The following is a 21,909-nucleotide window of genomic DNA, read 5'->3' as shown; positions in this document are numbered from 1 at the left end:
GTCATACTTAATAACTCAACCAAATATTTCCCCGGTCTTTCATCAGTTTTTGAAATAACATTCAGCCCAGGTTTTCCTTAATTAAGCTTGTTTTAAAGATTCTTCCCTGTGTACCTTGCATAAAATGTCATATTCTTGTATTTTGAATTCTTAACGTTTTTCTTCTCAAATTCTCATATACAGAGAGCAACTGACTGGGCTTTCAGTTTTCCATTTTAATTTCTGCCAGTACATATTTCTGAATTATATTCCAACAGGAAAAGATAAAGCACAAAACAAAGAAAAGAGGAATGTAAAGAAGGCTGCGGTGACAAAACCAAACAATATCAAGTCGATGTTCATTGCTAGTGCTGGGAAGAAAACCACAGATGTGAGTTTGATGTTTTTCTTAGATTTTTGCCTTTTCCTTTGTGAAACAAATTTAACATTTGATTATACAGATATTAGGTGCTCAGTATATTGGAGCTTAAATGCTTGAGCAGTATTGTCCTAATTTCAGTCACTGAAAGTAGATTTCTAGGTGAATTTGGGTACCCACCCCAGTGGTTGGAACTTGGAGGTAGAAAAGAAGATTGAATTGAAAGCTGAACTGACTGTTTATTTTAGTGATTAACAAGGAGGATCGTGGAATGAGGGTGGAAATAGAGGGCGGGAGCTCTAATTTTGAGAGTTATGTACATACATACAGGTGATTGTTAAGACCTGTGAATAGTAGATGAGCACTCAGAGTAAGGACTGAAGAAGCAAAGACTGACTGGGTTAGGTTTTTCCTTTCTCAGACATGTGGTCTGGATGAAAACGGGAAGTGCATGGCTTTCTCATTCTACCTTCCTTTGTAACTTCCAGAAAACTGTAGACTTGTCCAAGGATGGTTTGCTTGGTGACATTCTACAAGATCTGACCACCGAGGTAAGTGAATCTCGGGATTGTCAAATATGCAGGGGACATGGCTAAAGAAACAATTCAGTAATTATACAAAACAGAATTTTAAAAAAATGCAGTGACAACACCACCGCCACCAAAAAACCCCCAAACTCGTAAAACAACACTTCCGATCGGTTTCTTCTCACCATTTTAGGTGAGTAGTTTCTAGCTGTTACAAGCTGTGTGATTTTGCAGGTAGAGCTACATGGGGGCACATTTGAGGTAGTAAGAATACACACGAGTCACTTCTGGGAATGCACACTGCTTGCACTCAGTTGCTGCAGTGTATGTTCCTGAAATAGATTGAAGTCTGTCAGTCTATACGGTCAGGTATGAGATCCTTATCTTGAATTCCAAGTGGGAGCGTAGGAAGAGTCAGTGAGCTGCCCCTGAGAGAACTCAGGCTCAGCTGTACCGGGAATTTGCAACTTGGCTACTTCACATAAAGACTAAAGTCTCATTTAGAGGTGTGCATCTTTCTAAGTGACCCTTGATTAAAATGACTACACCAGCACCATGGAGTTCTAGCTTGACAGTTTTTTAAATGTAATATTCTGGGAGGGTAAGGGAAAAGTATATTAAGTTTTAAAAGGAAAAAATTGGTGAGGGGTGGATTCAATGTCTATTCTGGTTTTCTAGTGACTCTGATATTGTTGCTATAGTAACCACAGTGCACGAACATAGATCTGTGGGGGGGGAGCAGGGAAGGTAAAACATGCTTTGCTCATTGGACTTCACTGGGGGAAGAAATGTACTTTTTCTGTCTTGGGGTAAACCAAGCATGGCAACGAATGTCTGTCTTACCCCTCCTTTTAGACACCTTATACAACTCCACCTCCTGTAATAACACTGAAGAAAAAACGATCCATCGAGGCTCCAATGAATCCTTTCTCTGTGCACACTCCCAAGGTAAAGTGTGTGGAGATGCCGTCAAACGTGATTTATGTTACTGCTTAAAACTTATTTGGTTGCTTTTCTGTGTGAGGGAAATGCCTCTGAATTTGTTGATTCTTGTTTTAAATTAGGACTCCCATTTCGTTATATAGTTTCGTGTATTTCAAAAATAGCATGTGCCTGCTTTTTTCATCGTAAATTTTATAGTAGCTAGTGTGTGTTTATTATAGGTATTACAACTGTGGTAAATGTAATAATTTTCCTCCTGGAAACAAGTATTTTTTTTGTAAACCTAGGTAACAGTAAAATAATTGAAGCTGTTATATTAATAATACACAAAATCATTTTATAAGTGGGAACTGTCATTATCTCTGATCAGGGTAGGACAGTGGGCATATTTTTAGTATGCATGTCTAACCGACTAAACATTTCAAAACATTTACAGGCAGTTCCTTCAGGAAAAACTGATCCCCCTGTCTTAAGGAAGGAGCCTCCTTTAACTCTTGTTCCTCTTAAACGTGCTCGGTTTGCTGGTAAGTCTGATGTCGGGCAGAAGTAGAAGGGAGTGGAACAGTTGCAAAGTGCTGTCAAAAATGGTGGCCCCGTGAAGGGGAAGTGGAGGTGATTTTGAAGGAATTGTGATAGCAAGTTTAAGTGGGAAGGATTTGAATTCATAGCAGTAAAAGTTAAACACATCCAATTTAGAGATTGACGAGAAATTCAGGTACAGTGGGAGAAGAAGGTAGGCAGTATTTGCTGTGCCAGGGAAGCCTTTGTGTTTGGTGGCCGTGGGCCCTGATGGAAATGTGTGGTGACACCCACAGCGAAGCCAGTGCCGGCCCCGTGTCCTACAGCAGAGCCAGTGCCGGCCCCGTGTCAACAAGACCAGGAGGAGTCAGCGGCAATGGATTTTGACGATGCAGACTTTGATGAGCCCATGGATCCTGAGGAGGTGGACACGGAGCCTGTGGCTGCCAAGACTCGGGAACAAGAGAGTGAGCCAGCCAAAGGGGTGAAAGCTGAGGCAGATCCCCAGATAGGGACCACGTCCTGCATGTAAGTATTTTAGGATGTTTCTGGCAAGTAGCGCTACAGTGATTCTGTTGGAGTTTGAAAGGTTTTTGAAAAGGAAGCTTCTGTTTTTTTTTGGCAGAGGGAGTTTTCTACCAGATGACTCTTGTTGGGACATTGACAGGGAAGATGACAGCAGTTTTTCAGTCCAGGACGTTCAAGTGGATTCCAGTAAACTCCCGTTGGTAAAGGGGGCGGATGAGGAACAAGTGCTTCAGTTTTATTGGCTGGATGCCTATGAAGATCAGTACAACCAGCCAGGTAATCATACCGGATGTCTTTACGGAACAGCGCCGTTCCCTTCGGTGCTTTAGTGATTAGTCGGCACAGGCCCGCTGCTCACGTGCGTGCACAGTGAGAGAGCAACACTCAGTCACTGTAGAGTGCATGAGCCGCCCAGACAGACAGGAGCTGCGCTGTGAATAACCCTTACAGGCGCTTTGTCCCAAAACCAGGTGTATGTGATTTCGGAATGTGTGCTTGTAGTTTACCTTCAATGTATTTGAAGTTACAGTTCTGCACCTTAGATGGAATCAGTCATTCATTTGTTACTTTATTTAGCAAATGGAGCATCCTGTTGTGTGCCAGGCGCTGAGATGGGGTTAACAAGCTGGACAAATTACCCTAATGGAACCTACATTCTCGTGGGAACGGGGGGTGGGAGGGATGGGCAATAAATAAGGTAAAGTGATACATGATGTAAAAGCAGAAAGTGGGAGGATGGCCTGGGAAGGCTTGGCAGAGGAGACCACCATTGGCCTGAGATTTGAGGCCCATGCAGATCTGAGGAAAGAGCATTTCAGCCTGAGGAACCAATAAGCACTGAGGCCTGTGTGGTTGTAGCACAGGAATCAAATGACAAAACTGGTAGAAAATGGAGTTGGAGATACAGGCCAAGGCCAGATAATGAAAGACCGTGAAAGCCATATTAAGGAGTTTAGCTCTCGTTTTAAAGTGGGGGGGAGGTGGTGGAAGATTTTAAGTACTGGCAGGGTGGGTGGGGTGGTGGTCATATGGTTGGGTGTATATTTTAATAGGAACCCTCTAGTTTGTGTGGTGAAAAGCGCACGCGCATGCGTGTGTTTTGGGGCTGGAGTGGGGAAGTGGGGAAGCCCTGGACATCAGTCAGTCCAGGGTAGACATGCTAGTTATGTGGACTAGTGGTGGCTGTGGAGGGGAGAGAAGTAATGCATTTAACCTATATTTTGACATGAACTTGCTGATGGATTGATGGGAAGTTGACAGAAAGGAGGAATCAAGGAGGATTCCCAGGTCCTCCTCTGAATGTGCTGATGCTGTGAATTCTGACTCACAAAAGCCAGGAGGCTCTCCACTTTCCTTTTGTGCCCCTTGAGCCCTTCTTCACCCTAGGACTGGGCGTGACAAGGTCTGTCGGATTAATGTACAATACAGTATACACCCTTAAACAGAATTGCTTTCATTCAAATCCATTGCTGGGTCTGAGGGTAGATGCAAACTGTATTTTTCAAAGTGGTTTCCTGGAGGCTGCATCTGGTGAAAACAGAGGGAGTGTCTGGATGTCCGTAAAGAAAGTGAATGAGTTAGAAGAGCGGGTATTACCCATCAGAGTTGGAGGCCAGGTTTACCTTAAAGATACTCAGGCATTGACTTTAACTGGAGATGTTAATGGTCTCTCAGAGGGGAGGCAGAGGCGTTCATATGCTTCAGCCTCTCAGCTTCAGCTTCGCAAATACGTCCACGCTTCCAGGTCCACGCTTGCAGGTCCACGCTTGCAGGTCCACACTCGCAGGTCCACACTTCCAGGTCCACGCTTGCAGGTCCACACTCGCAGGTCCACGCTTCCAGGTCCACACTTACAGGTCCACGCTTGCAGGTCCACGCTTCCAGGTCCACGCTTGCAGGTCCACGCTTCCAGGTCCACGCTTGCAGGTCCACGCTTGCAGGTCCACGCTTCCAGGTCCACACTTACAGGTCCACGCTTGCAGGTCCACGCTTGCAGGTCCACGCTTCCAGGTCCACGCTTACAGGTCCACGCTTGCAGGTCCACGCTTCCAGGTCCGCGCTTGCAGGTCCACGCTTACAGGTCCACGCTTGCAGGTCCACGCTTCCAGGTCCGCGCTTGCAGGTCCACGCTTCCAGGTCCGCGCTTGCAGGTCCACGCTTGCAGAGACGCTTGAGTTGCTACTGCCTTGTGTTAGTTTGTCAGGTAAAGATACAAGCGACCTTAGAAATGGTATCTTACCTACTTTAGCTAGGGTAAGACAGTTTGCTTAGACCCTCTCACCTCTTTGACTACCTCTTTGTTACTCGCCAGCGCCAGAAAGGCTGCCAAGTGTGATCCCATGAGGCTGAGCAAGTATTTCCCACCCATGGTCGAAACGCAGGCCACCCCACTGTACAGCTGCAGGGGGCACCATTTTCACACGGGCTTCATGGGACCTCTGGGGCACGGCGCTGTGAGTGATGCTCGTTAGGGTTGTGCGACAGGAAAGGCCTGCCCTGCCCCGTGCTGCTGCCTGTCTTTGCTGCACCTGCTCGATGGTGGATTTGATTCTCTGCCATGGTTCATGGTCTCATCAAAACCCGAAACCTGGGAGCCTGCCTTGATTGCCCCTTATCCTCACTTCCCTCTGCAAGTCTTACTAGTTTTCTCCTCCTAGGGTAGACAAGCTGTCTGCTCTGTCTCCTCACAGCTCCCACCTCTGGTTCCTTTTTGCCTATAGAAGCCATCGCACCAGCCTCCTAATTGATCCTTCAGCTGTCATCCCCCATGTTTTGGCAAGAGCCATTGCTCAGAAGGGTACTTCGGACCATGTCATTTCCTCGTTTAGAAAAATCCTCAGTGGCTACTGCCCACAACGTAAAGGCTGATGCCTGCCATGCATGACTTTTGTGCCCTAGAAATGGCTCCCTGTCTGTACCTGCTGCTCCTTATACCATGTCCCTTTCTTTACTCATCGTTTGTGTGACTGGAATGTCCTCATCTGGCTCAGCCCAGGTGTCATCTCCTGGAGTCTCCTAATCCTCCAGACTGGCCTAAGCGTCCTTTCTCTGTGACCCCATCGTACCCTTTCGCATCGTAGCATTTGTCATACAATTTTGAAAAGATCCGATTCGGTGTTTTTCTTTCCCCCAAAGCCTTTTAACTCCTGGAGGACTGGGACCTTTTATTTCCAGCTTTCAGCATAATGCCAGGCATACAGTGGGTGTTTAATAAATATTCATTGAAATAAACTGCACAGTGATTGACAGTTCTGCAGCTACACGGGAAAGGTTTCAGAGAACCAGAGTAGCATTTGCTGATATACTGAGTTTGCCTTTTGAAGCCTTGTAGCAGTGTTGGGGTAAGAGTGGGTAACACAAAAGTGGATGGTGCCCCACCCCCCAGATTAATCTGCATCTAAACATCAAGATTGCCAGTGTCAAATGCCAAGGTTTACAACCTAAGAAACAACAACCACCCTTTCTTTCCTGTGTGAAAATGAGTTTACTGTTACCATCTTTTGTTTACCGGTTGATACTTATTAAAAAACAGCATCGTTTTGCAGGATAAGGATCTAGAGCTGCACTGTCCCACTGTGGTAACCACTGGCCACATGTAGCTTTTAAATTTAAATTCACTAAAAGGAATTTTCTCAGCCACTAGCCACATTTCAAGTGCCCAGTAGCCACATGTGACTAGTAGCTACCACATCCATGGATGGCACAGATACAGACAGAATTCTGTCATCACAGAAATTTCTATCAGCTAGTGCTGGTCTGTATAGTAATAGGCGTTGGAAGTTAAAATTGACGCATTGAAGCGCATTGAAGCACGATTATATTTGCAAAGCAACCAATTTATATGTATTGTTGAATTCCTGGTAACTGACCATACTCATGGATAGGCCTTTTCAATCACTATTGGGAAACATTTTGCAATTGAAAGAGGTACCTACCTATTATTGTTCTGTCTTCCAAATGCTAAGGTAAAAGGAAATTTCTAGTGCAGCCTCAGAGATCATTTAGTCTAGTTATTCCCTTATAGAGAAACAAGCTGAGGCTCTACAAATAAAGTGGTCGGCTCTTCAGTGGCCGAGTTCTGGGCTTCTCAGCCTCAGTCCACTCTGCTTTCTGTGGTACTTCTCAGGTTGTGTACTCTGTGATTGATGCCAGCGGATTAAATAAGATGGTTTTTAAAAAGCCCTTTAATCTCAGAGTTGAACAGTTCCATCGTGATAGCAGGTAATGATCACCGAGCTTAGGTGAAATCAATGCTGCTAATAAAAACGAAGTACTCCCAAAGACCCTTTTATTGTCTCTCACTTTCTTCCAGATTCTAAGTAAGTCAGTTGTTGCTGAATGCTCCATAATTATGAAAAGAATCTTACTCTTTGCATATGGGAAGATATCCTGTTTTCATTATGACTTTTTCAAGGTTGAATAATCCTGACTGCACCTGGTTTCAGCTAGTAACTTTGGGGGAATGTAATCTTTGTTTACCATGATCTTTTTGTGGCAAATGAGGCATAAACAGTGTCAAATGTGTTGCATGAAGTGTGATATTAGTTTGACTGTAAAATGAGCTATTTGAATCTTTGAATCCAATATTAGGGTCTTTATTTTTCTTTGCATGGAATTTTTTTTTTTCATCTCTAACTGGTGTGAGGATGACTTTTAATTTTCTGTGCTACTGTGAGTTTTTTTTAAATCATCCCCACACTCCCTTCCCGCTCCCCTATCTCCTCCCACCTGCCTCCTTCCCCCCAGCTGAAAATCATACAAGAATGTAATAATTTTAATCATCTGCAGAAATGAAAATTCTTAGATGGTCTTATTTCCACTAGAACGAATTACAAAAGGAAGCACTGATGAGCTATCTTGTGAAGAAACTGGAGTAATTGGCCTTGGGAACAGTAGCCTTTGCACGTGCCAGAATTTTCTTAGTGTCTCAGACAAGTGGCCGTGTTGAGTGGCTGTGTTGATTACTGCTGTCTAATTATTCATGGAGCCCAGGATTTTGCAGTGACCATCTCTTAGGTTGACTCACAAATCTCTGGAGCCCTGTCTTGATGGCCAGTGTTCATCAACAATGACTAGATGTCTAGAAAGGCTTGTTTTTACTTTGTGGTCTACATTACAGAAGGATCTCAAAAGCAGTATGTCTGCCGATTTGGTTATTAGACCATTTGTTGAGCCAAAATAGAAGAGAAAGGAACACTATCGAACCAGGTGTCTTCAGTAATCTGTGAGGTAGAAAGAGTGAAATAGGAGATGATAGTTGAACCCTATTATGACATACGTATTATTATATGAAATAAGATATATGAGATGAATTGTTTTTCCTAAGCGTAATTTTACATAAAGAAAAATACTGATGTATCATACATAGTTATACGTAAATGTTAATTTTTATTGGTAAGTACAAGTGCTAAAAAGGAATTCATTAATTCTCAGAATTCTCACCAGAGGTTTAAATACGAGATTTGTTGGAGAATAGTTTGCTTTTGTTTTTGTTTCCCAATGTGGGTAATCCTGGTTCGAGGGAAAGGTGTTTTTTGTTTTTTGTTTTTTTCCCTACACTGACCTTGGATGTCTCCCTCATTTTCGAGGTGTGTCTACATTAACCTGGGATGTCCCCCAGTTCCCCAGGGGTTTCTACACTGACCTGGGGTGTCTCAGTAGTTCCCCAAGTGTGTCTGCTGAGGCCTCGGATGTCTCCCTGATAATCAAGGTTTGTCTCCATTAAGCTGGGATGTCTACCTAATTCTAGGGAAAATGTTTACACCAAAAATGATTCTGTCCCCTGTCCTTCTTGTGGTCATAGATTTTACCAGTGTGGTATGTTGTATGGCGTAAGTACTGAGTAAAGGAACTGGTCGTGGGAGTGGACATCGGATAGAAATTTGCTGTAAAAAATGATGTCATGAAGGCATAAATGTGTGGACACATTCATTGAGCCTTTATAGCGCCCCTTTAATGTGATCTGATTGAAACGTTTCTTTTCTCATGGTTTTCTCTTATTCTTTTAGGTGTGGCATTTCTGTTTGGTAAAGTTTGGATCGAATCTGCTAAGACCCATGTGAGCTGTTGTGTTATGGTGAAAAACATTGAGCGAACGCTTTACTTCCTTCCCCGTGAAACGGTAAGTGTTAGTGACTAGCTTCTGATTCCAAGGGCGTCCTCTGTTCTGCCACCAGCCCTTTTCTTCAACAGGGCTGGGAATTATCCACAACCTTGATGCCTTTTTCTTGCTGCCTGCCTAGGGACCACTGATTGTCAGCAGCTCCGTGAGAAAAGTAGAGGAATGGAGTAAAACTTGTTAGAAAGAGTGTGAAAGTGTCTGAGTTTTAGTATATGATGCTATCTTTCCCCTCACCCCTCACCTCCATAGTAATCGGGGCTGGGAGTATATGGCCGTTTGCATGCTTCTGCTGTATAGGCCGCAGTGCCATTTCACCCACGGCTATGTAACAAGGTCAGTTACATTTGCTTCTCCTGTTCTGTTGGGACTTAACGTCCATAGTCCCCTCCCAAACCCAGACCCTCCCCATCTCAGTTGAACTGGGAAGATTCGTTGTGAGGATTTACAACACTTCTCCCATTTTGTAGGATTCATCGTCTTTATCTCTGGTTTGCTTTTCTGGTGCCATTGGGAGGAATTGGGCATTGGGTTTAGTATAATTTTGGGTCCGTTTGTACCTTTGAACTCACCTGTAAGACTGTTCTATTAAATGTTTAAATGGTTGAAGATGAAAATTGATTTAGACCTGGGTTTCTGGTAGTTGAAAAGATCTATGTATAGATACTTTTTCTTTTTTCCCCTCCCCTCTCCATGGGAGAGCAGAAAATTGATCTAGACACAGAGAAAGAAACAGGAACTCCAGTTACAATGAAGGATGTTTATGATGAATTTGATGAGAAAATAGCTACGAAATATAAAATTATGAAGTTCAAGTCCAAGGTTTGTATTTGGTAATAATTTCTTCCAGCTCTAATTATTAGTTGTTCATTTTCTCATTTAGCAACTAGTTATCGCATACCTTCTTTGTGCAAAAGGCCCTCTGTGTGGCTATAATTCATCGAATGGAAATTTCATAGATATCAAATCAATGTTAGATTTGGAAAAATATTTTTCCTTCTCTTTGAACTGCTTACAAAATAATGTTCATTAATTTGAATAGGAAGATAGTTTATAGCAAAGTAATTGCTTCCAGCACTTACAGCATATCTTGTGCTCTTACTCCCAAATGGAGAAGAAACTGTTCTGATCTTGTTTATATTAGTTATTGCCAAGTAGTCTTAGTCAGAAGGTTAAGTAAGGTTTTATCTTTAAAAATCAAGGGCGGTGATGCTATTCGAATAGAACAAAAGTCCTCTGTTCATGTAATAGATGTTGATCAATCGTGAGATACTGCTTTGTGCAACAGTGATGCCTTTGGACATTACTGTAACCCCCTCAGCCTGCTGGCTGTTAGCAGTGGTTGCAGTGAACGGAGGGTTGAGTTGCTGAAGATGAGCCTAATGGTCTTCACTGTTTGAGCTTTGGATGATGGCTGATGGATCAAGTCTCGAACGTTCTAAAAGCGATGTGGTGTAGTGGTGAAGAGCATAGGTGCTAAGGCCAGACAACTTGTGCATTAAATCCTAGCCCTACTGCTTCCGAAGTATGTGACCTTGGACAAGTACCAAGTGACTTCTCTGGGTCTGGTTCTTCACCTGAGAAGTGGTGCCTTATTTCAAGAGTTGCTAGAAGGCTTAAGTCAATGTATATTAGGTTATTAACAAACACTCAGTACATGAGCTAAAATTATGCTCATTAATTTTTCTAGCAAGATAGAGTTGCATAATATCAGAGTAGGAAATGATTTAATGCATTGCCATTGTAAAAAATTGTCATCTTTTATTACCCCTCTTGAATGTAAATATTTCTAACCTCTTTAGTGTCTAAGAGAAGTGTTTTTAGCATTTTGCCACTGGGTGTTTTAGTCCCAGTTGAAAGGGCAAATGGGTGTCTTTCTGGCTTTATTTACCTTTATGTTCCATAAGGATGCTAGATTCCTAATGAGTAAATACAGGGACATGCATTGTGTATATAATGCTTATTAATTTATTTTGTGAAAAGTTTTGTCTTAATGATTTCAAAATATCTGCTTCCTCAGATAGTGGAAAAGAACTATGCTTTTGAGATACCTGATATTCCAGAAAAATCCGAGTACTTGGAAGTTAGATACTCGGTAAGTCAAACAACGAAAATGACTGGGTTTTGGCTGAGAATGACATTTTTCTATTTCTGAAATTTCAGTTGACTTTCCTGTAGTGTTGGCGGAGCTCCTCGAGCTCCCAGTTCATTGAAGTGGGCTTACAGTAATGAATAATTAAAATGGATAAAAATTTAAATACATAGACCACAGGTTACACTGCCTTTCTCTGCTTTCAAGTATGCATCTTTAAAGAAATAAGTTGAAATTGCACAACTGTTTGTCAAGTGGAATGAGTGCCACATGGTGGAGTTGACCATCATTAGTCTGTTGAAGTGTCCCTTCTGAGCAGTGGAAAGGTGAGAGGAGAGCGTCAGTAGTGTCGCTATAGTGCTGCTCTTGCTCCGGTGACAGGCAGGGTCATTGCTGTGGGATGTTAATTAACTGGACCTTAACCTCCTTTTTTACCTCTGTTCTAGTGTTTTGATCCCACGATGTTGGTAAAAGGAACTTTTAAGACATGTTTCTGACAGTGGTGATGAAATGTACCATGGAAGCATTTTGAATGAGACTCACTCACTTGCTTTCATTCTTCTAATGCAGTGGTACTTATTTGGCTATTCTTTATCAGTAAGGCATGTACAGCTCTGGACAGAAATCCTCTTTGGCCTATTTTTCTTCTAATGGGTGTCATCAAGATGCATTATTTTGTCATTGTGAATTGTTTTTGTTTCCCACTGTGAATTGTTTTGGATTTCATTTGTGGCAAATGACATTTCATATATATAAAAGGAGTTTCTTCTGGTGCTTCATAGAGAGGCTTTTGTTTATTTCAAATATAGACTTTGGAAAATGTGAAGTAATAGTTTTAAACCAAAAAGATTTTTTTCTTCTTTGCCTTTTTCAGGCTGAAATACCACCACTTCCTCAGAATTTGAAAGGAGAAACTTTTTCTCATGTATTTGGGACTAACACATCCAGCTTGGAGCTGTTCTTGATGAACAGAAAGATCAAAGGACCTTGTTGGCTCGAAGTAAAAAATCCACGTAAGGAAAAATTTACTTTCAGAACGCTAAGTAAATTGCTGATAGATGTAGTTTTTAAGAGGGAAGTTAGGGAATTGGCCTACTTATTTCAGTGTGTCCACTTCCTTTTCTAATGTTTTCTTCCTCAAGGTTTTCCTTAAGTGAGTATAAGGAAAATGTTTGGAATCACTTTTTTGCTGTCATGCCTGGCAGTGTAGATGGAGGGAGGCCGTAGTTAGCCCAGGTGGTATTTGGTCACATCCCTCGTTGTGCTGTGTCCCTATGGACTTCTGACCTGGCTGATACGGCCCAGCTGTTGGCCCAGCTGTTGAACGTAGTTAACGGCTGACCTCCAGGAGGGGGGGTGGACATCACTGCCCACTGTGGCTAGTGCTCGTTTGGTCTTTTGCCTGATGTTTTTCAGTATTTGCATCTGTGATACTTGTTTTGTCTTCATGATTCTCTTAAAAATGTTTTCCAATTTCTTCAAGGCAGTGTTTTTATTATTTTTTTTAATTTTAAAAACCTATTTTGGGTCCTGGGTTCTTTGGAAAATCAGATGAACGCTATGGACCTTTGCCCGAGGAAAATGAACACATATATGTGTGTACACACAAGGATTCGCATACAATCCAATAATGTGGCTTATTCTCAGATGTCATAAGACATTCTTATTAGAAGGTGGGATTGAAGACCTTTTCAGTTAATCACAGATACCTTAATGATAGTAGTTTTTTTTAGGAAATGGCTATCCATCTGTTGTATCCGTTCTCTTTTAGAACTCTTGAATCCCCCGATTAGTTGGTGTAAAGTTGAGGCAATGGTTTTGAAACCAGTCCTGGTGAACGTGATTAAGGACATCGGTCCTCCTCCACTCGTGGTGATGTCTTTCAGCATGAAGACAATGCAGAATGCAAAGACACATCAAAATGAGGTAAAGAAATAGGACAGAGTTTGTACATATGCGTTAGACGCAGACACTTGCCTGACCTTGTGCAGCTTTTCTGCAAGGGAAAGTTGTGGTTTTTGGAAGGGGAAAGAACATTCATTTGCTACCAAACTCCATTTGGGAGAATGAATTGAATTTGTCTGATATTGAAGTTTTTTTTTTTTTTAAGACTTAGATTGCTGGACTTATTTTTATTGTTTGGTTTTTAACTTTTTTCTTTTGGAGAACTTTATATGGACAGAGAATAATTTAATGAACTCCCATATATGAATCACTCATATTTAACATTTAGCAAGATTTTGTCATACGTGTTTATTCCCCCCTCCTTTTTTGTCCTCCTGAAGTATTTTAAGACTAATCTGAGACATTTGTGTCATTGCATACTTTGGTATGCATCTCTCAAAGCATGCACACTTTCTTATATGATACCATTATCACACCTAATAACATTAATAGTGATTCCTTGATATAATCTAAACTATTCAGTCCATATGCACGACTCTGTTTTTCAAAAATGTCTTAACAGTTGGTTTATTTGAATCAAGATTCATACAAGATTCACAGATGGTGTTTAATTTTATGTCTCTTGAATCTGTGTTAAATGGGAGCAGCTCCCTCCCACCCTCTACAGTTTTTTCAGTGACTTTGACTTTTTGAAGAGTAACTGTTGGTTGTCTTGTAAAATGTCCCATTTTCTGTATTTGTTTGCTTCATGGTGTCATTGGACTTCTTCCTCTAGACCAGGGGTTGGCAGACGATGGCCTGGGGGCCAAATCCAGCCTACCGAGTGTTTTTCTAAATAGTGTCATGGAGCACAGCATTTCTGTTCCTTTGCATGTTATCTACAGCTGCTTTTGTACTACGGAGACAGAGTCAGTAGCTATGACAAGAGACCATATGGCCTGCAAGGCCTAGGATTTACTATCTGGTCCTTTATAGAAAAAGCATTTGACCCCTGCTAGTTAGTGATAAAGGATTGATTAGATTCAGGTTAGACTCCTTTGGCCAAAACACTTTATAGGTGGTACAGTGGACTTCATATTGTATCATATCAGCAGACATATGTCTGGTTAAACCACTGTTAGTGGGGCTGATTGATTCGTTGGTTCAAGTTTTCATCTAATGTAGGGTTTTTTTTAACATTGGTACTACAGATATGTTTGGCTGGATAATTCTTTGTTGTGGGGGCTATCCTCTGCATTGTGGGATGTTTAGCAGTATCCCTGGTCTTTACTGCTATATGCTGCTAGCACCCCACCCCTCTAGTTGTGACAACCCAAAATGCCTCCAAACATCTCTAGATGTCCCCTGGGCTGTGGGGGCAAAATTGTTCCCAGTTGAGAACCACCGATCTAGTGGCTTCATTTGTTAATGATTTTTGCCTGAATTATTTCATTAAGAGTTGTAAAATGATGGTTTTCTGGTTCTGTCATCCTTTCCATGTTTATTAGTTAAGCATGTTAAATATTACAATGTTTATTAGTTAAGCATTTTATAAAATTTTCCCCATTAACCAGCACTGTTTGGTTATGGTGCAATAGTTTATACAAGAAAGATATGAGGTAAATGCGTACTTCTTTCTCTTTCACTGCCAATTTTCTGAGTAGGAAGTTGAGGACTTACATTACAATGCAGTGTTGACCAATGATTTATTTATTTTTGTCATTACTTATTTTTGCTTCCTCTTTTGTGGAACATCATTATGAACTCATGGGTTTTATACCTGTTCAGTATGTTCCAATCTATTGTATTCATTATTGTTATTTTTGATGCTTAAATTTGTTTCTCTTTGATCAGTGGGACCTTCTTTATGTTTGCTTCTAAGTTCTTTTGACATTGACGGGACTCTTTTAACAGCAGAATTTGGGTAGTATTTTTTATGTTTTAGTATGTGATTTGATCTTTTAATAATAGTTAATACAGTAGATGGCCATAGTTAATAGTTAAGTGTTTAGGGAAGGTTTAATTAGTTTTTTAAAAATGTATCCGTCCTCTAGCTCCTAGAGTGAGGTTTCAGTACCATTTCCCAATAACGGAAATTGGGCTCTGTGGAGAAATGGCTGTTTCAGGGCAGGAAATGTCCAAGATAAGCCTGGAACATCTTGTTACACGAGAAAGCAAGGGTGCTGTTAAAATCTACTGAAGATAATGTCAGAAGGACTCAGGAGTCAACTTGAAGAGTTTCCTTCTGGCCTGAGATGGGACAGTTTGAGCACTGATAAAAATAACTGCAACAGATTGAAACACATGAGTTCAAATGATCTTATAAACATTGGTCACCTGTGAAGGAAGCTGGGGAACCAACTCATTGTGAAAACTGGTAAATAAAGGGATTGAATCAAGTATTTATCTTGATGTTGTTGAACACATACTGTACCTTAGCTGACCAAATAATGGATGAGGGCAAGTTTCTCTTTTATAGGTTTCCAGCTAATAAATGATGAAGGAAAAGTTGAATATTACCACTTAGCAATCCCTAATGAAATAATGCATCTAGGCAATGATTGATCCCCAGTGGCTGCTAATGTCACTAAAATAGAGATAACCATACATGATGTGCCTGTGCTTTCTGGTAGAAGTAATCAGTAGCACCTCTAAAGTATTCTTGCCAAAAAATTGAACCCGATTTTGATCAAATGTTTAATTTAGATTTAAATGTGAATTTATAGGCAGTACAGAAACAGGAACATGTTAAATGACACTTGTGATACAAGCAGTGGAATTCATACTATGGGCTGCTTTTTAGGACAAACCACCCAGTTTCTTCAACAGATAAATTGCAGGGAAGTAATAGGTGGAAAGGGGTTGTATCTATAGTTTTACTTATCAACCACTTGCAAAGTATAGACCTTATTTGATAAGTAAAATTGAGATAGTTGGGAAAACATAGAAATTGGAATCCTGCCTGAATAATTAATGAATTTAAGGAATCACTGTTAACTGTATGAGATGAGATGATTGTATTAAATTTTTAAACTTCTTATTTTTTAAAGTGGTGATTCTCAATGGGATGAGATTTTGCCCTCAAGGGGACATTTGGCAATGTTGGAGACATTTTTCGATGTCACAACTCAGGGATGGGAGGTGGGGGACAGTGCTATTAGCAGTCAGGGATCCTGCTTAAACATCCCACAATGCACAGGATGGCCCCACAACAAAGAATTACTCAGCCTAAGATGTCCACAGTTTGAGAAACTATTTTAGAGATACATGCTAAATATTTTTGGATAAAATGATAGGTCTGGGCTTTGCTTCAGAATAATCTGAGGGGAGTCAGGAAGTAGGGCTACAGATAAGTTGATACTTGAAGGTGGATGATGGGTATATGAGAGTTGATTTTTATTCTATTTTGTATTTGTTTAAATACTTTCATAACAAAAAAGTTAAAAATATCCATATGTACTAAAATCTTTTATATTCATATGCACTAATATCTTTTGATATTCTTGGTGGTTTTGTTGAGAATACAGAATACATAGTAGGTGTCTGATAAGTGATGTTTTTTCCCTCCTTTCTTTGCAGGTTATTGCTGTGGCAGCTTTGGTCCATTACAGCTTTGCATTAGATAAAGCACCGCCAAAGCCTCCCTTTCAGTCACACTTTTGTGGTATGTATTTTGTTTTTTAGCTGGTTTACTAATGCCTTGGTAGTTTTTCTTATTTTTCCTTGAGCTGTTGGAGAAAAACATTTTTAAAAAATGTTTTCAAGAATAAAAAAATTGTTTTCAAGAGTAGTGAGTGCATATTAAGTTGTTGTTTTCAGCTGTGGACACTAAGTTTTATTGGATCGGTTGCCTCTCATTCAGCTGGTTTATTTTGCTCTAGGAGAAGTCAGGAGGAGTTTGATATCTTTTTTCTATTACAATGGTTACTTTATTGGGATGGAATAGTTTTTTTTTCCTGGGTCAAACTTATGCTTTAACTATTTTCTTTTCATGATGTTGTCCTAAAAACCCATCATAGAAGCCTGGCCAAAATTTTCTGTGTGATGAGGGAAGATGCCAAGGAATAAATGAATGTTTGCCTATTTGGGAGGAGTCACAGTAATATCAAATTGGTGTTGGTTGTGCTATGCATATAATTCAGTGGGTGAAACCTTCCCACAGAATTCTGCATACCATGAGTCAGTCTCCAAGGAGGATTCTGGCATATTCCATGATGACAGCTTACCCAGTTGAATAACCACTTTTTAAAAAAAAAAAATTTTAATTTTTTTATTAGTTTCAGGTGCACAAGACAAAGTAATACTTAGACGTTTATCATTTCTATCCCTCACACTGTGTGAACTCCCCTCCCCCATCCACTATCCCTCTGACATCGCACAGAGCCATTACATTTCCACTGTCTCTATTCCTAATGCTGTACTCCGCTTCTTGTAAGTATATACATACATATATATACATATATATATAAAATTATAGTTGGCATTCATTATTGTTCAGCTTCAGGTGCACAGCGCAGTGATCAGGCATCCACATCATCCCCGAGGTGATCTCCCAAATGGGACACGTGTCCATCGGACACCCCACAAAATCTCCACAACATTATTGATTACGTTCCCCAAATTAATTTTCAAGACCCCGTGGCCATCTTGTGGTTACCGACTGTTTTCTAATCCCCTCACCTTCCCCCTTACCCCCACCCCCCCACCCATCTAGCAACCCTCAATTTTTCCTCTATGTCTCCAAAACTGTTTCTGATTAGTTCATTCACTTACTCTTTTCTTTAGATTCTACATATAAGTGAGATCATATGGTATTTGTCTTTCTCTGTCTGACTTATTTCACTTAACATAATGTTCTCTAGGTCCATCCATGTTATTGCAAATGGTGAGATTTCTTTCTTCTTTATGGCTGCGTAATACTCCATTGTATAAATGTACCACAGTTTCTTAATCCAGTCATCTACCGATGGGCATTTTGGTTGTTTCCATGTCTTGGCTATTGTGTATAGTGCTGCAATAAACATAGGGGTGCATAAAGATTTTTGAATTGGAGTTTTGGATTTCTCCAGATAGATACCTAGGAGTGGAATTGCTGGGTCATAAGGTAGTTCCATTTTCCGATTATTGAGATACCTCCATACTGTTTTCCATAGTGGCTGCACCAATCTGCAGTCCCACCAACAGTGCATAAGCATTCCCTTTTCTCCACATCCGCGCCAGCACTTGTTGTTTGTTGATTTATTGATGATGGGCATTTTGACCGGGGTGAGGTGGTATCTCATTGTGGTTTTTATTTGCATATCTCTGATGGTTAGTGAGGTTGAGCATTTCTTCATATGTCTGTTTGCCATCTGTATGTCCTTTTTAGAAAAATGTCTCTTCGTGTCCTCTGCCCATTTTTTAATTGGGTTGTTTGTTTTTTGGGAGTTGAGTTGAGTGAGTTTTTTTATAAATTTGTGATATTAACCCCTTATCAGATATATCATTGGCAAATATCTTTTCCCATTCAGTAGGATCCCCTTTTGTTTTATTGATGGTTTCCTTTGCTGTGAAAAACTTTTTAGTTTGATGTAATCCCACATGTTTATTTTTTCTCTTACTTCCCTTGAACCACTTTTTTTTTGGTTTTTGTTTTTTAAAAAGGCATAGCACTATTGATCTGTTGTGCTTCCTGGGGATTTTTTTTCCATCTCAGAAACAGACATTAACTGGGGTAGCATCTCCTGTCTGGTTTCTTGGGTGTTAGAAAAGGGGGATTAGGGAAACAAGCAGACAAGGAAGTATGCTGTATTGTGAAGTTTTACCTTTGTTTCTAGTTTTACTGAGAAATAATTGACCTACAGGTAATCCCCTGTATAACATGGTTGTTAGGTTACTAAAAAAATGCCATGTTATGTGAATCCATGTTATACAAAGCAAAGAACTAGTACAAAAAGGGGGTTAGGTTCCAAAAATTTAGAAAAATATACTATTATATTTTTATAATTAAGGGAAATATCTTTATTAAAGCTATTTTCACCAAAAGTATAACATATTAATATGTCTTAAATAATGTTTTCTTCATCATCACTGCTAAGCACCAGTAACCGAGGGCGTTTTCTTTTTGACAAGCTATCTTTTCGTCCTCTTAACTTAGTACTCCATGAGCAAAATGGATTTAAAATTCTAATAAATTTTAAAATTCTGCAGTCAAATCTGATACAATATCCACACTCGAATGAAAAATTTCAAATGAGATATTTTTTGTTCTTAAAAGCTCCTATTAACGCTCCATGTTGTTTGGGGATTTCTCTAATTCTCAAACTGTGTTCGAGTGAAATGGTGTTCTAGGATGCCGTGTTGTACGAGTGTTTTCCCCCATTCTCGAACTGTGTTAGAGCGAAACTGTGTTATAGGAATGCCATGTTGTACAGGGGTTACCTGTACATCACTATAAATTTGTGGTATACAGCATGATGGTTTGATTTGCCTATATTGTGAAATGATTATCAAAGATTTACCTTGTAAATGGGGTGGAATACGTGGAACAAGATGATAATAACCTGGAAAATATGTGGGAGATCGCAGTCATTAGTTCATTTCAATATACATTTTTTACCTCCTCTGTGTGAACAGCTATTGTGAATGGCAAGGAACTTGTATGTAGCACAGTGGGACACTTTGGTCATCTTTACTTTTCTAACTTTGGTTAGGTTGAGCTGCGTTTCTCCATTGTATGCTGGTTGAGGCTTTAGTGGTGGGGGATTTCCTTTGGGAAAGACTGGTACACATCTTCCATTTTGATTTAGATGGATAGCAAATGTTTCATTTAAGCAGTTTTTACCTTTGTAGGCACTTAGGGTTCTGTGCTTGACTGTTCTTTTGTTTTTCTTCTAGATTTAATCTTTTAAACTTAAAAAATTGAGATACAATTATCATATAACAGATGAGTTTCAGGTGTACGACTTAATGATTCGATAGTTGTATATATTGTGAAATGGTCACCACAGTAAGTCTAGTTAACATCCGTCACCATATGTACTTAAAAATTTTTTTGTGTGATGTGAACTTTTAAGATGTAATCTCTTAGCAGCTTTCGAATATGCAGTGTCGTATTATTAACTGGAGTTGCCATGCTATACATTATATTCCTATGACTTATTCATTTTATAAGTGGAAGTTGGTATGTTTTGACCCCCTTCATCTCTTTCACCCACCCCTACCCCCACCTCTGACAACTGCCAATCTGGTTTTGTATTTATGAACTCAGTTTGTTTTTGTTTTTAGATTCCACATATAAGTAAAATCATATGGTATTTGTCTTTCTCTGACTTACTTTACTTAAATAATGCCTTCAAGGTCCATCCATGTTGTTACAAATGGCAAGCTTTCCTTCTTTCTATGGCCGAATAATATTCGTGTGTGTGTGTGTGTGTGTGTGTGTGTGTGTACAGTACATTATCTTTATCCATTCATCCATTGATGGACACTTAGGTTGCTTTCATATCTTGGCTATTATAAATAATGCTGCAGTGAACATAGGGGTGCATGTATCTTTTTTGAGTTAGTGTTTTCATTTTCTTTGTATAAATACCCAGAAGTGGAATTTCTGGATCACATGGTAGTTCTAGTTTTAATTTTTTCGAGGAGCCTCCATACTGTTTTTCATAGTGGCTGAACCAATTTACGTTCCCACCGACAGTGCACAGAGTTCCCTTTTATCTACATCCTCGCCAGCACGTGCTATTTCTTGTCTTTTTCATTGTAGTCATTCTGACAGGTGTGAGGTGATTTGCATTTCCCTGATGATTAGTGATGTTGAGCCATGTATATGCCTTTTCATGTACCTGTTGGCCATGTATATGTCTTCTTTGAAAAATGTCTATTCAGATCCTTTGGCCTTTTTTAAAAAATCGGATTATTTGTTTTTGTGGGGTTTTTTTTTATGTTAAGTTGTATGAGTTCTTTATATATTTTGGATATTAATCCCTTATCAGTTACATGATCTGCAAACGTTTTCTCCCATTTGATAGGTTGTCTTTACATTTTGTTGATGGCTCCCTTTGCCGTGCAGAAGCTTTTTAGTTTGATGTTGTCCCATTTTTTTTTTTTTGGTTTTTTTTTTGCTTCTGATGCCTTTCTTTTTGGTGTCAAATCTAAAAAAATGCCAAGATTGATGTCGAGGAGCTTACCACCAATGCTTTCTTCTAGGAGTTTTATGGTTTCAGGTCTAATGTTCAAGTCTTTAATCCATTTTGAGTTCATTTTTGTGTATGATGTATGATAGTAGTCCAGTTTTGGTCTTTTGCATGTGGTTGTCTAGTGTTCCCAACACCATTTATTCTTCACTCCTTTGTCATAAATTAATCGACTGTATATGCATATGTGTGTGTATTTATTTCTGTACTTTCTATTCCATTCCATTGATCTGTGTGTTTGTTTTAATGCTAATACCATACTGTTTTGATTACTATAGCTTTGCAATATAGTTTGAAACCAGGAAGGGTGATGCCTCCTGTTTTTTTGTTCTTTCTCAAGATTGCTTTTGCTATTGGGGGTCTTTTGTGGTTCCCTACCAATTTTGGGATTATTTGTTTTGGCTGTTCTTTTGAGGTCCAACATGACCAATGGAAATACTTGATCCTCTTAACTCTAGGGATCAGAGGAATTTATATTTAAGACAGGTTCCATTCAGAAAAATGAAGTGTATATGTACTTAAAATTGGCTAAGATGGCTGTTGGAATCTTTATTTTTTTTCCTTCTTACAGTTGTGTCTAAACCAAAGGACTGTATTTTTCCATACGGTTTCAGTGAAGTCATTAAGAAAAAGGTAAAGAACTCATTGTTTATTCCTTTTAAATATGAGCATCTATTTTTTTTAGAAAGATAAAAGGAGGATGGTGTGGATTAGTAGAAACAGGCTATTTTATTTGTTAATTGAGTAGATTTATTCTTGCTAGA

General features: G+C 39.8%; 1 protein-coding gene across 2 annotated transcripts in view; it reads left to right on the top strand.

Annotated features, from left to right (window-relative positions):
- The window catches only part of POLA1 (DNA polymerase alpha 1, catalytic subunit), a 282,474-nt gene that overhangs the window by 17,447 nt on the left and 243,118 nt on the right, over nt 1-21,909 (top strand). For both annotated transcript variants that reach the window (XM_033117633.1, XM_033117628.1), the window contains exons 5-17: nt 258-370; nt 847-909; nt 1,741-1,833; nt 2,264-2,351; nt 2,643-2,874; nt 2,972-3,150; nt 8,883-8,995; nt 9,698-9,814; nt 11,013-11,087; nt 11,959-12,097; nt 12,856-13,010; nt 16,548-16,632; nt 21,717-21,778. In XM_033117633.1, the coding sequence (XP_032973524.1) occupies nt 258-370; nt 847-909; nt 1,741-1,833; nt 2,264-2,351; nt 2,643-2,874; nt 2,972-3,150; nt 8,883-8,995; nt 9,698-9,814; nt 11,013-11,087; nt 11,959-12,097; nt 12,856-13,010; nt 16,548-16,632; nt 21,717-21,778 (1,514 nt within the window). The remainder of the gene's footprint in view (nt 1-257; nt 371-846; nt 910-1,740; nt 1,834-2,263; nt 2,352-2,642; nt 2,875-2,971; nt 3,151-8,882; nt 8,996-9,697; nt 9,815-11,012; nt 11,088-11,958; nt 12,098-12,855; nt 13,011-16,547; nt 16,633-21,716; nt 21,779-21,909) is intronic.

The sequence above is a fragment of the Rhinolophus ferrumequinum genome, chromosome X, assembly GCF_004115265.2.
Source record: "Rhinolophus ferrumequinum isolate MPI-CBG mRhiFer1 chromosome X, mRhiFer1_v1.p, whole genome shotgun sequence".
Classification (NCBI taxonomy): domain Eukaryota; kingdom Metazoa; phylum Chordata; class Mammalia; order Chiroptera; family Rhinolophidae; genus Rhinolophus; species Rhinolophus ferrumequinum.
The sequence above is the reverse complement of the archived record's forward strand: the minus strand, read 5'-3'. Positions and strand labels throughout refer to the sequence as shown.